At 45.5% G+C, this 15,072-nt stretch overlaps 1 protein-coding gene across 4 annotated transcripts; it reads left to right on the top strand.

Annotated features, from left to right (window-relative positions):
- Positions 1 to 129: 129 nt before the first annotated feature.
- LOC110493456 (centromere protein M) lies at positions 130 to 14,530 on the top strand. 4 transcript variants are annotated; one of them, XM_021567731.2, is made up of 6 exons: positions 141 to 354; positions 545 to 624; positions 856 to 951; positions 1,062 to 1,141; positions 11,768 to 11,859; positions 13,314 to 14,530. In XM_021567731.2, exons 1-6 carry the CDS (start codon positions 298 to 300, stop codon positions 13,461 to 13,463), a joined length of 555 nt encoding a protein of 184 aa, XP_021423406.1. In that variant the 5' UTR covers positions 141 to 297; the 3' UTR covers positions 13,464 to 14,530. The 4 variants fall into 4 exon arrangements, with proteins under 4 accessions (XP_036805261.1, XP_036805260.1, XP_021423406.1 ...); XM_021567730.2 differs by having other exon boundaries at positions 143 to 354; positions 853 to 951; XM_036949366.1 differs by lacking the exon at positions 11,768 to 11,859 and having other exon boundaries at positions 130 to 354.
- Positions 14,531 to 15,072: the final 542 nt, after the last annotated feature.

Raw genomic sequence — 15,072 nt, forward strand, 5'->3', positions numbered from 1 at the left:
TTCTACCTTTAATTTACTGTTTAGCAAAGAAATATCCGAATTTTGTGTAAAGGAGGTAGCAGCAGGATTACATTTACGTAGTTACACTTTTTAGACAGTAGATGGCAGTCGTGCTCCTTAAAATGGCAGCAGAAGAAGACGTCATGACGTTTAACGGAAGTTTGAAATTACGCGCCACAAAAGTCATGGCTAAATGATTTTATTCCACCATAACATTGGAGTTGTGTATGAATTGTAGTTATTTAGCGACAGGATTGCTGAACGCTTTATAACGCAATTTGACTTTTTGGAAGTAAAATGTCTTTACTCAAACCATTTAGTAAACTTCCTGGACTAAACACAGCCAACATACTGGTAAGTGGTCCTGTAAGTAACGTTGGCTAGTAAACGTAACTAATTACCAAAGATTATCACTAAACCAATTGTGACATTACTGCTATCCAGATTATTGATACATTTACATAAACAGTCAATATTTGTATCTATGTTTAGACACACCGCTAACTCACCCGTTGTTACTCAATGAATGTGTTTCTTATTTCAGCTGGTGGAGAACGAAGAGCAATTTCAGCAGAAGTTAGCTGACACTGTTGTTCTTCAAGAGAAGACTGTCAATGTCAATGTGTAAGTACTGAATTGAGTTCTCAACTATCGAGCCAGGTAGGGGTTTTGACTAGATGGTATACAGCTACGGACGGAAGAGGCTTTTCGTAGCAGGAGATTTAGGTTTAAAAAATGATTAGGGTTAGCTAAAATGCTCTCCTAACCTGCTACGAAAAGTCACTTGACGAAAGTAGCGGTATACCATCTAGTCACAACCCTTATAACAGTCTTGTCTTCTTTCTGTACCAGAAGGTTGGCCAGAAGCCTCCCACTACCCATGGAAAACGAGGAGTCTCGGCCACGGATAGATCTGGTGGTTTTCATCATTCACCTAACCTCAGAGCTCAGGTACATTCACATACAGACAATAAGAACCATCCATAGGGAGATGGACCTATTGTGTGGCTTTACTGGCCTCTTCTTCCAGTGGTAATGCTACTGCTTTTCTCTCTCCTCAGCTTCCAGTCAGCAGAGACCTCCCTCAAGTATTTAGACCCAGGTTACTTCCAGGGCAAAGTCTGCTTCCTGGTTACCAGTGGTAAGGAAATGAACTCGCCTGTCTGTCCTTCTCCTTTATCCATCTTTCATCAACACTTATCACAATTATTATGTGTTTTTTTATTTGTACTTTTACCCCGTTTTCTCCCCAATTTCATGGTATCCAATTGGTAGTTAGTCTTGTCTCATCGCTGCAACTCCTGTACTCCGAAACACAACCGAGCCAAGCCATACTGCTTCTTGACACAAAGCCCGCTTAACCCGAAAGCCAGCCGCACCAATGTGTCTGAGGAAACGAAGGTTACATATGTAACCACGGTTATGTGAGCAATATGGATCACTCCAATATATTGGTATCACTCCGCGGCGGAGGGATACATCCGAGGTGAGGATTTACACCCGTGTGCACCTGTGTCACAGCTGGGGTCCGCCCCTATGTATAAACCCCATGGCTGCGACACACGTTCTCTACATAATTTTTGAGGTGCCTCTATTCTTTTTATTTTTTTTATTTCACCTTTATTTAACCAGGTAGGTCAGTTGAGAACAAGTCAAGTCTCATTTACAACTGTGACCTGGCCAAGATAAAGCAAAGCAGTGCGACAAAAACAACAACACAGAGTTACACATGGGATAAACAAATGTACAGTCAATAACACAATAGAAAAATCTGTATACAATGTGTGCAAATGAAGGAGGTAAGGCAATAAATAGGCCAATAGTGGCGAAGTAATTACAATTTATCAATTTACACTGGAGTGAGATATGTGCAAGGAGAAATACTGGTGTGCAAAAGAGCAGAAAAACAAATATGGGGATGAGGTAGGTAGTTGGATGGGCTATTTACACATGTGCTGTGTACAGCTGCAGCGATCGGTAAGCTGCTCTGACAGCTGGCGCTTAGTTAGTGAGGGAGATATAAGTCTCCAACTTAAGTGACTGTTGCAATTTGTTCCAGTCATTGGCAGCAGAGAACTGGAAGGAAAGGCGGCCAAAGGAGGTGTTGGCTTTGGGGATGACCAGTGAAATATACCTGGTAGAGGTCGACCGATTATGATTTTTCAACGCCGATACCGATTATTGGAGGACCAAAAAAAGCCGATAACGATTAATCTGCGATTTTTTTTTATTTATTTTATTTTATTTTTTAATTTTTTTTTGTAATAAGGACAATTACAACAATACTGAATTAACACTTTTAACTTAATATAATACATCAATAAAAATCAATTTAGCCTCAAATAAATAATGACATTTTGTTTAATTAATTTAAATTTTGTTTAAATAATGCAAAAACAAAGTTTGGAGAAGTAAAAGTGCAATATGTGCCATGTAAAAAAGCTAATGTTTGAGTTCCTTGCTCAGAACATGAGAACATATTGTAACGACCCTGGGTTTATAAGCGCGGAAATCGACTCTGCCGCACGAGCATGCTTTTGCAGCACAGTCAATAGCTCGCCAGACCTCGGGCTCGAAGGTTCAAGATTTGCTCCTTGCTGTTTCATTACATTGGTGTCAGAAGTGATCGGACCTCGCATCCACGACAGTGCTTGTGCTTGGCCGGTGAGCGTGTTCCTGTAAGACGTAGAGCCGCAAGCTAGCGCGAGGACACACTCTTTGAAAGGAGGGAGTAGTGTAACGACCCTGGGTTTATAAGCGCGGAAATCGACTCTGCCGCACGAGCATGCTTTTGCGTCACAGTCAATAGCTCGCCGGAACTCGGGCTCGAAGGTCGAGGGTTCGAGACTTGCTCCTTGCTGTTTCATTACAATATGAAAGTTGGTGGTTCCTTTTAACATGAGACTTCAATATTCCAAGGTAAGAAGTTTTAGGTTGTAGTTAACATAGTATTTATAGGACTATTTATCTATACCATTTGTATTTCATATACCTTTGACTATTGGATGTTCTTATAGGCACTTTAGTATTGCCAGTGTAACAGTATAGCTTCCGTCCCTCTCCTCGCCCCTACCTGGGCTCGAACCAGGAACACATCGTCAACTGCCAGACTCGAAGCAGCGTTACCCATCGCTCCACTAAAGCCACGGCCCTTGCAGAGCAAGGGTAATAACTACTCCAAGTCTCAGAGCGAGTGACATTTGAAACGCTATTAGCGCGCACCCCGCTAACTAGCTAGCCATTTCACATCGGTTACACCAGCTATAGGCTGATAGGCTTGAAGTCATAAACAGCGCCATGCTTGCGAAGAGCTGCTGGCAAAATGCACGAAAGTGCTGTTTGAATGAATGCTTACGAGACTGCTGCTGCCTACCATCGCCCAGTCAGACTGCTCTATCAAATATCAAATCATAGACTTAATTATAACGTAACACACAGAAATACGAGCCTTCGGGTCATTAATATGGTCGAATCTGGAAACTATCATTTCGAAAACTAAACGTTTATTATTTCAGTGAAATACGGAATCGTTCCGTATTTTATCTAACGGATGGCATCCTTAAGTCTAAATATTGCTGTTACATTGCACAACCTTCAATGTTATGTCATAATTACGTAAAAGTCTGGCAAATTAGTTCGCATTGAGCCAGGCTGCCCAAACTGTTGCATGCAATGAACGTAAGAGAAGTGACACAATTTCACCTGGTTAATATTGCCTGCTAACCTGGATTTCTTTTAGCTAAATATGCAGGTTTAAAAATATATACTTCTGTGTATTGATTTTAAGAAAGGCATTGGTGTTTATGGTTAGGTACAGTCGTGGAACGATTGTGCTTTTTCGCAAATGAGCTTTTGTTAAATCATCCCCAGCGTTGCATCGATTATATAGTGATTTCTAGTTTTTTTTATAAGATAAGTTTAATGCTAGCTAGCAACTTACCTTGGCTTCTACTGCATTTGCGTAACAGGTAGGCTCCTCGTGGAGTGCAATGAGAGGCAGGTGGTTAGAGCGTTGGACTAGTTATCCGTAAGGTTGCAAGATTGAATCCCAGAGCTGACAAGGTAAAAATCTGTCGTTCTGCCCCTGAACAAGGCAGTTAACCCAGTGTTCCTAGGCCGTCATTGAAAATAAGAATGTGTTCTTAACTGACTTGCCTAGTTAACTAAAGGTGTAAAAAAAAAAAAAATACCGTCCAAAAATAGCGTTTTCCGATTGTTATGAAAACTTGAAATCGGCCCTAATTAATCGGTCGACCTCTAATACCTGCTGGAGCGCGTGCTAAGGGTGGATGTTGCTATGGTGACCAGTGAGCTGAGATAAGTCGGAGCTTTACCTAGCAAAGACTTATAGATGACCTGGAGTCAGTGGGTTTGGTGACGAATATGTAGCAAGGACCAGCCAACGAGAGCAGTATTATGGGGCTTTGGTGACAAAACGGATGGCACTGTGATAGACTGCATCCAATTTGCTGAGTAGAGTGTTGGGGGCTATTTTGTAAATGACATCGCCGAAGTCAAGGATCGGTAGGATAGTCAGTTTTACGAGGGTATGTTTGGCAGCATGAGTGAAGGATGCTTTGTTGCGAAATAGGAAGTTGATTCTAGATGCTTAATGTGAGTCTGGAAGGAGAGTTTACAGTCTAACCAGACACCTAGGTATTTGTAGTTGTCCACATTTTCTAAGTCAGAGCCGCCCAGAGTAGTGATGTTAGTCGGGCGGGCGGGTGCGGGCTGCGATCGATTGAAGAGCATGCGTTTCGTTTTACTGGCTTTTAAGAGCGGTTGGAGGCCACAGAAGGAGTGTTGTATGGTGTTGAAGCTCGTTTTGAGGTTTGTTAACTTCTTTGATATAGGGGGCGCTCTTTTAATTTTTGGATAAAAAAACGTTCCCGTTTTAAACAAGATATTTTGTCACGAAAAGATGCTCGACTATGCATATAATTGACAGCCTTGGAAAGAAAACACTGACGTTTCCAAATCTGCAAAGATATTGTCTGTGAGTGCCACAGAACTGATGCTACAGGCGAAACCAAGATGACATTTCAAACAGGAAGTGCCCCCAGATTTTGAAGGCGCTGTGTTTCAATGAGTCCTTATATGGCTGTGTATGGGTCACGAATGAGCTTAGACTTTCTGTCGTTTCCCTATAGTGTCGACAGCATTGTGACGTATTTGTAGGCATATCATTGGAAGATTGACCATTTCACTACATATACCAGGTGGTCGCTTGGTGTCCTCCGTCGCAATTATTGCGTAATCTCCAGCTGCATGTATTTTTCTGTTTGCTTCCGAGGAGAAACCCAACTGCCACAAATGATTTATCATCGAATAGATATGTGAAAACACCTTGAGGATTGATTCTAAACAACGTTTGCCATGTTTCTGTCGATATTATGGAGTTAATTTGGAAAAAAGTTTGACGTTGTAATGACTGAATTTTCGGGGTTTTTTCTTAGCCAAACGTGATGAACAAAACGGAGCGATTTCTCCTACACAAATAATCTCTTTGGAAAAAATGAACATTTGCTATCTAACTGAGAGTCTCCTCATTGAAAACATCCGAAGTTCTTCAAAGGTAAATTATTTTATTTGAATGCTTTTCTTGTTTTTGTGAAAATGTTGCCTGCTGAATGCTAGGCTTAATGCTATGCTAGCTATCAATACTCTTACACAAATGCTTGTGTAGCTATGGTTGAAAAGCATATTTTGAAAATCTGAGATGAGTGTTGTTAACAAAAGGCTAAGCTTGTGAGTGAATATATTTATTTCATTTCATTTGCGATTTTCATGAATAGTTAACGTTGCGTTATGGTAATGAGCTTGAGGCTATGATTACGCTCCCGGATACGGGTTTGCTCGACGCAAGAAGTTAACACAGTGTCCAAAGAAGGGCCAGATGTATACAGAATGGTGTCGTCTGTGTGGAGGTGGATCAAAGAATCACCAGCAGCAAGAGCGACATCATTGAAATATACAGAGAAAAGAGTTGGCCCGAGAATTGAACCCTGTGGCACCCCCATAGACTTCCAGAGGGCCGGACAGCAGGTCCTCCGATTTGACACACTGAACTTTATCTGAGAAGTAGTTGGTGATCCAGACGAGGCAGTCATTAGAGAAACCAAGGCTGTTGAGTCTGCCGATAAGAATATGGTGATTGACAGAGTCGAAAGCCTTGGCCAGGTCGATGAAAACAGTTGTACAGTACTGTCTTTTATCGATGGCAGTTATGATATCGTTTAGGACCTTGAGCGTGGCTGAGGTGCACCTGTGACCAACTCGGAAACCAGATTGCATAGCGGAGAGGGTACGCTGGGATTCGAAATGTTCGGTGATCTGTTTGTTCACTTGGCTTTCGAAGACTTAAGAAAGGCAGGGCAGGATGGATATAGGTCTTTAACAGTTTGGGTCTAGAGTGTCTCCTCCTTTTGAAGAGGGGGATGACTGCGGCAGCTTTTACAATATTTAGGAATCTCAGGCAATGCGAAAGACTAGTAATAGGGGTTGACTAGTAATAGGGGTTGCAACAATTGCGGCAGATCATTTTAGGAAGAGAGGGTCCAGATTGTTTAGCCAAGCTGATTTGTAGGGATCCAGCTTTTGAAGCTCTTTCAGAACACCAGCTGTCTGCATTTGGGTGAAGGAGAAGCGGGGTGGCTTGAGCCAATTGCTGCGGGGGGTGCAGAGCTTTTGGCTGGTGTTGGGGTAGCCAGGTGGAATGCATGGGCAGCCGTAGAGAGATGCTTATTGAAACTCTCGATTATCGTGGATTTATCAGTGGTGACAGTGTTTCCTAGTTTCAGTGCAGTGGGCAGCTGAGTGGAGGCACTCTTATTCTATATGGACTATACAGTGTTTCTAGCACCCTAGAGGATTGGAGTGATCCACATAGCTCACATAATCGTGGTTACATATGTAACCTTTTATGTTTCACTATATTGGATCACTCCAATATATTGGTATACCCGTACCAGATTAGTCGGTGCTAGAGGGACCTGGCCAGCCAGCGGCTTAGTCCCAGTGCTGAACCAAGACGCAGGGACCGTCAATGTGGAAGGGGGGTCCCGACACAGTCCCCGGAAGTGGAGGCGATGCCCAGGACCGCTGAATCCACTGCAGAGGGAGGCGCTACATTTACCTGATAGTACCTAGCAAAGGTGCAAGAGGAAGCCCAGCTGACCGCAGCACAGTTCTCCTAGAGGGGCACTCCACTCAGTAGAGCCCAGGATGCAGCCACACCTCGTGTTGAATGTGCCACCACAGATCCCAGCACTGACATGCCAGCCAGGCGATATGCTGTCGTAATCTTGTCCACGATCTTGTGAGAGAGCCTCTGCTTTGATAGCCCAGCCCCCAGGACTCTCTCACCATAACAGACAAAGAGCTGGTCTGTTGTTCTCACTGACCGTGTCCGCTCCACATAGGCAGCCAGTGCCCTCACAGGGCACAGCATGCCGGAGGGAGGCTCAGACTCCCCCGCCACTGCTGGGAGGTCATAAGCCGACAGGATAAAAGGGATATTCACATGCCTGTCTGACACAACCTTCGGGAGGAATGAGGAGTAGGGGCGGAGAGATATACTCTTCCCCCAGTGTCCATCCTTTAGCACTCAGAACTTACTGAAAGAGCATGGAGCTCACCCACCCTCTTCATGGAAGTAATTGCTACCAAGAAAGCCACCCTTTGAAAGTTGGCTTTGCCAAAGCTGCCAAGACTACATCGAGATCCCAGTTCACCATTGAGCGGGTCCTAACTGGACGCAGGCGAACGAACCCCCTTCAAAAACCTGGAAACCAAGGCAAGGGATGGCGTCCCACTGGCCTGTCCATCCACCCCACAATGCAGGCAGATATTGCGGCCAAATACCCTCTGTGTTGAGGCTGCCAAGCCCTCATCCAAGCGAGACTGCAGGTATTGGTGAACATACTGCACCCCACATGACTCAGGCACAACCTCAAAACCAGTGCACCAAAAGCAGAACAACCGCCGGCACAACTGGTATGCCACGGTTGTAGCCAGCGCCCTGTGCTCTGCATGGTGTTCATTACACACTCCTGTAGTCCTAACATGGACCATTGGTACCGTTCAGTGGCCAATCCCACAGACTGAGGCGGTGTGGCATCGGATGCCACAGACTTCCCCGGCCTGAGACAGCAGGTCTGGTCTCAGGGGAAGTTGCCAAGTTGTCCCAGACAACAGGGACAGGAGAAGGCTGAACCAGGGTCGTTTGGGCCAGTATGGGACCACCAGAAGCAGACAATGCTCTGACATCCTGGTCCTGTCCAACACAGCCTGGATCAGGGGAAAAGGGCGGAATGTGTAAAGCTTCAGCCCTGGCCAATCGTGAGCCAGAGCATCTAAGCCCAGAGGCCCTGGTGGCTCCAACATGGAGTACCACAGGGGGCAGTGTGCATTGTCCAGGGAGGCAAACGGGTCCCACTGCACCCTCCTGAACTTGTCCCACAGGTGCTGCACCACCTGGGGATGTAGGCTCCAGTCCCAAGGTGGCGGGCCCTCCCTCGAGAGCATATCCGCTGTCACACTCAGGATGTCAGATATGTGCGCTGCGCGTAGACGCTAGACGGCCTGAGCCCAGAGGAGCTCCTGTGCTATAAGATTGAGGCGGTGTGACCTCAGTCCACCCTGATGGTTGATGTAAGCCACCGCTGTGGTGTTGTCTGTTCTCACCAGGACATGTCTTCCTTTCAGATGTGTAAGGAAAGACCGCAGGGCCAGCAGTACAGCTCAGCGTTCTAGTGTATTGATGTGCCTGCTGCTCCAAGGGGGTAGCCAACAGCCGCTGGCCAACACCCCCCCCCCCCCCCCCGAGCCGATCTGGGAGGCGTCTGTGCTGACCAGCTCCCGGCGGTATGTCCTCAGCATCTCCATCCCACCTGAGAGAAAGGAGCAACAGCACCACCTCAACAATGCCTTGAGGCCCTGTGCGGTCACCCGCAGCTGGCGGTGACGGTGGCGCTTCGGGTGCAGCCGGTGGGAGTTGAACCACCGTTGAAGAGGCTGGAGGAATCATCGACGAGGCCGCCATCAGCAAGCCCAACAGGCGTTGTCAGGGCAGATACCACCCGCCCCTGCCGAAAGTAGTCAATAAAATCCCCTGAACACTTCTGGTGGGCAGGCGTGCTCTCATGAGGACTGAGTCCAGTTCCATGCCAATGAAGGCCACCCTTTGGGTGGGTGTCAGATGACACTTCTTGTCGTTTACTGTAATGCCCAGCCCGCCGATGTGGGTCAGGAGTATGTTGGGGCACAAATCAGCCAATCGTCCTGGTAATTGAGGATCAACAATCCTCGGGACGTGAGAGGTGCCAGGACAACGTCCATGCACTTTGTGAAAGTGCGGGGTGCCAAGGAGAGGCCGAAGGGAAGAACCATGAATTCGTAAACCGTCCCTTTGAAAGTGAATCGGAGGTACTGCCAATGAGCTGGGTGAACAGGAACATGAAGTACGCATCCCCAAAGTCCAGTGTCACAAACCACTGGTCCCTGGACACGGCCTGCAACACGCGGCTGGGGACAGCATGTGGTACCTCAGTACCTTTAAGTGCCCATTGAGGTTGCGGAGGTCCAGAATCGGTCAAAACCCTTATTCTCTTTTTGAGACCACAAAATAAGTGGAGTAGAACCCACCTAGCTGTTCTGATGTCTCGATCAGCCGCAGGGTTTTCTTCAGTGGGTTGGCCACCGTGGTGACACGAAAGGCACCTGAAGGACGGGGGCCAGAATTGGAGTCGATGCCCCTCGAGCATTGTGGACAACACCCAGGGGGACTCCACACCCTCCTCCCACTTTGCCCTTTGAGACCGGGAGAAGCGGCCGGGAAGGGTGTGTTGGGGGTCCTGCCGGGGCCCGCCTCTCCTCTGGCGCCCCGAGCGCCTGGGTCTCCCATGCACGTCCCTATGGCGGTGACAGTTGACACCATCACACCTGTAACAAAGGGAAGCCATAAGCTCAACCAAGACAACAAGGCCACAGAGTGTGGGAGCAAGATGTACATATAGGGAGAAACATAATACTGTACCACAAGAGAAAGATACACTTAGAGTGCATTTGCCATTCTGGTAAAATGCATTGTCTATTGTATAGGACAGGAAACCAAAGTAAGGCCATGAGAGCATAGGACAGCTGGACATACCAAGGTCAGAGGGACATACAAAGGAGGGGGTCAGCCAAATGACCAACTGATGGACTATAGACATAGGGCATATATTTTTAGGACATGAAGAGAAGAGACACATATAGTCTACTAGTCCTAATAAGGACAAGCTAAACATAAGGGGCCCATAGGATAAGATGGGCATGTATTACTTTTGGGACATGAGGTCCTGTCACCATTCAAACTTGACTGAAAGCAGATATGGGCGTTATTGGGCGTGAACAAGGAGGAAGCACAGATTGAAAGATAATGGTGGCAGATGGACTGAGGGAAGTAACTTCATTTGCATGTGGGATGGACTCATATGTTGTATGTGTATAAATCAGAGCCAGTGCTCTGGAAAAGTGTGTGTTCCGCGGACCATCTAGGCTTCTGATATGTTTGTATTAAAAGCCTATATTGAATTCACAAGTTCTTGTAAGTGTTATATTTTGTAACGATCCTCCACGACAGGAGCAGGGGTCAGACGCCCTGGGAGAGCTTATGTTGTGACCACTTTGGAGGAATAAGTACCCGGTGAGGGATAAATTACCCAGCACCTCTGCAAAAACTGGGGATGACCCATGTGGGGAAAAACAGGCTGTTGCTTCACCGCACGCTGTGCTGCTCCCGTTGTCGTCCCTTAGCACAAGGTGATGGGGCAGGAGAGGGACCCTCTGGAGCAGGGAAAGCAGACAAGACACCTCCATCACTTCACGGAGGAGCTCCTATGTGCCCAGCTGTTGTCGCCTCATGCCCCCGTCCAGGACTGGCAGCAGATGGGCTCTGCCTGCGGTGGCTCCGGCCTCGCTTCCTGGGAATGGTACTGGGCCCGGGACTAACAACTCGCTGCCGCACCACACCTGCGGGAGGGAGCTCGTCCCCAGCCTGAGCCCGAGCTTGGCTGACACACTCACGCATGGCCTCCAATTGCGCCAGGTGCAGGCATTCTGAGAACAACACACAAAACATCACACCTGGTACAAAGGGAAGCCATAAGCTCAGCCAAGCCAACAAGGCCACGGAGCAGGGGTTCGGCGCCCTGGGAGAGCTATGTCGTGACACGTTTGGAGAAATAGGAACCTGGTGAGGGATAAATTACCCAGCACCTCTGCAAACACAGAGTCGACTCCTGTGGGGAAAACAGGCAGACAAAAAAACAGCAACCAGGTAATGGATTTTTTTTCTCGCCAATATTACCTATCGGTTTCACTTCCAAGCAGTAAAAACAGAACCATATGGAGTAACACCTGTTAAGGAACTCCAAAGTCAATGTCTCTTAGTGGAAAGCCCACTACGATACTCTTACACTCTGCAGGGGAAAGAACATGCCGGATAATTAACAGAGAACCAGCAGCATGTTAAGGCAATTCACAACACACACACAGAACAAGCCAGTCGGCAAGTCGGACAATTGTTTGCTGCTCCATGGGTCTCCCAGTCGCGACAGAGCCTGGACTCGATCCAGGATCTCTAGTGGCACAGCTAGCACTGCGATGCAGTGCCTTAGACCACTGCGCCACTCGGGAGGCCCTCACTTATCACATTCTATCATCATTATGTTGAAAGATTTCTATAATCTGTGTGTTTGTGGTGTGTCTGTGTCTCCTCCTCCAGCTCGTAATGTGTCAGTGCCCCCTGAGCGGCTGGTCTCTGTGAGGAAGCTGGCTGCATCCCTCCACTGCCCCTTATTGTGTGCAGAGGATCAGGTATGAGTCAACTGTATCAGTTAACGCATAGACATGATTGACAGGTAAAACACTATATTCGTATTTATTATGCATCGTCATGCTAACAAGGCAGCAGCTACTCTTCCTGGGGTCTGGCAAAATTAAGGCAGTTATACAATTTTAAAAAGCTGATTTATTTGTTTTTAACTAGGCAAGTCCGTTAAGAACAAATTCTTATTTACAATGACGGCCTACCCCGGCCAAACCCGGACGACACTGGGACAACTGCGTTCGAGAGCGTCGCAAAATAAATGTAGAAATCCTTGTTATTCAATTATTGCACCCACACTGCTCGCGCTCATTGGTTTATAGAAGCAGGTACCCACGTGCCATCTCCTCATTGGTTATACCCACGTGGGTGAATGAAAGATGAACTGTTTTGCCTGTAGTCGTGGTAATACAATGAAAGTTTAGATGCGATCACCATATAAGTTAAACGATGAAAAAGCCTGGAAGGAGGAGAGATGACTAGAAACGATTCGGTTGGCCGTTTTATGTGTGGATTAATTGTCGGAGTAGAGGTCCTTGTGCATTTCAGGTTAAATAACAACTCAATGTTTATATCCCAGGACAAATTAGCTCGCAACAGCAAGCTAGCTAAATAGGATAAATTAACGTTAGCTAGCAGGTGCAAGCTAACTGTCTAAATTGCCATACATGTTTAATGCTTTTCGACATGTCCCCAAATTAATGTCATTAGTTCAGAGTTTGTTTTGATATTTTAACCTGCGTGTCGTGTTCGCGTTTGGTGTGGGAGGGCAAAATAAATTTATACACGATAGCGCTTGATGGAGCACACGCGCAGCCGGTTTGGGTTCCGTGTTAGAATCTCCCAATCACGTCCGCTGTTCCATAGGGTGTATTTTTATGTTTAAAAATAAATACATCTGATTATACTGCTTCTATCAGTTACCTGATGTGGAATAGAGTTCCATGTAGTCATGGCGCTATGTAGTACTATGCGCCTCCCATAGTCTGTTCTGGACTTGGACTGTGAAGAGACCATGTCTTGTGGGGTATGAATGGTTGTCTGAGCTGTGTGCTAATCGTTTAAACAGACAGCTCGGTGCTTTCAACATGTCAATACCTCTCACAAATACAAGTAGGGATGAAGTCAATCTCTCCTCTACTTTGAGCCATCCAAGGGCCAGCCGTGCTGCCCTGTTCTGAGCCAATTGCAATTTTCCCTATGTCCTTCTTCGTGGCACATGACTGAACAGTAGTCCAGATGTGACAAAACTAGAGCCTGTTGGACCTGCCTTGTTGATAGTGCTGTGAGTTAATTGTTTGTTTATTTATGAAGCTTGTGTTATGAATAGACTGACAGGTAATACAAACTCATTATCGTTTATAAGTGTGTCATTCTGTTATTTCATGAAACTTTTGTTTTTTCCATTATTTATTCCTCCGTCTTCCTTTCTTTCTCCACTCAGACAACAGAGGGGGTGACCACAGCAGCACACCGATTACTGGCCATTCTCAAGGTAGCGGCCGGTCTTGTCCCTATGGCAACTGGTCTCTACCTGTCCACCTTGACCCGCTGCACTGTGCCCTCTGACATTGACCAGCAGAACTTTGAGTGATCTTGACCTTTAACCCAGTCCAGAACATCACCTGGACGAGCCAAGTCTGGTTGACCAGGTAGTTACATGGACTGTTACTTGTGCTCAATAGCTGTTGCGGTCTCTAAAACAGATACATGTAACAGGTTTATATAGAGTGGACTGCATGTGATATCGTTAAAATGTAGTTTTTTATATGCAGAATGTTTACCATACACTTAGTACCTTTTTTTTTAAATACGTTTTTGGTTTTGTTCACATTGTAAACTTTTAACCATTTACATTTTTTTGTTGCTTTGATCTCATTTGTAAAGAGATTGTCTGGTATCTTTGTAAATATAATTGGGGTTACTTGTTGCTGTGTCAATATACTGACATTAGGTGGAGTGCCTGCTGCCTGGCGAAAGCCGTATGTTCAATGCCTCCAAATTGCTTTCTGGTTGCTATAGAAACAGGATGATGGAAAGGATGTGGTTTTCTGGGAAACGCCTAACATATTGACGAAATTGAACCATGCAATTGATGTCCCCTTATCTTTCATTATGTAGTGTTTCTTTGACCTATGTGAGAAATAAACGGCGTAGCTAGTTGATACAATCTTAAAGATGCTTTTATAAAGGTTTTGTAAAATTTCAGCCAGTAGTTTTGAAAGTGCTCACAAGCCAAAATAGGTTCCTGAAAATTGTGCACAAATGTGTACAACGCCAACCATTTTGTATGCAATTTTTATTTTTAATAATACAATTCGTACAATATGTTACAAATGTGTATGTGCTTAAGATCCTGTTAAACCTCTTTAATTGCGAGCCAGCTATTTGAAGACTCCTGACCTCCTCACTCCTACCCGTCTCCCTCCTATTTCCTCAATCCCTAAACTCTTAAGTTCACATCCCCTTCCTGTTCAGATCAGGTATTTTGATAACCCTTGGTTGAAGATCTCCAGTGTGCTATCCCACTGGACAAAGATATCAGTTCAACGTAATTTGATTGAGTTTAACTAACATAAATTCAACGTGAAATAAACATATTTGAACCATGTAATTGGATTTAGGTTTAAAGTTGGGTGAATAAAAGAAACATCCCCGAAATCCCTTTACAGTGAATACTTTTTTTGCATATGCAGTAAGTTTTCCACATTGATTCAACATCATCAAATGTATTTTGTTGTATTTGAAATGGCGTGGAAACAACATACAGTTGAAGTCGGATGTTTACATACACCTTAGCCAAATACATTTAAACTCGGTTTTTCACAATTCCTGACATTTAATCCTAGTAAAAATTCCCTGTCTTTGGTCAGTTAGGCTCACTGCTTTATTTTAAGAATGTGAAATGTCAGAATAATAGTAGTGATTTATTTAAGCTTTTATTTATTTCATCACATTCCCAGTGGGCCAGAAGTTTACATACTAATTGAGTGTATTTGGTAGAATTGCTTTTAAATTGTTTAACTTGGGTCAAACATTTTGGGTAGCCTTCCACAAGCTTCCCACAATAAGTTGGGTGAATTGTGGCCCATTCCTCCTGACAGAGCTGGTGTAACTGAGTCAGGTTTGTATGCCTCCTTGCTCGCACACGCTTTTCCAGTTCTGCCCACAAATTCTCTATAGGATTGAGGTCAGGGCTTTGT

This window comes from Oncorhynchus mykiss, chromosome 17 (assembly GCF_013265735.2).
Source record: "Oncorhynchus mykiss isolate Arlee chromosome 17, USDA_OmykA_1.1, whole genome shotgun sequence".
Classification (NCBI taxonomy): domain Eukaryota; kingdom Metazoa; phylum Chordata; class Actinopteri; order Salmoniformes; family Salmonidae; genus Oncorhynchus; species Oncorhynchus mykiss.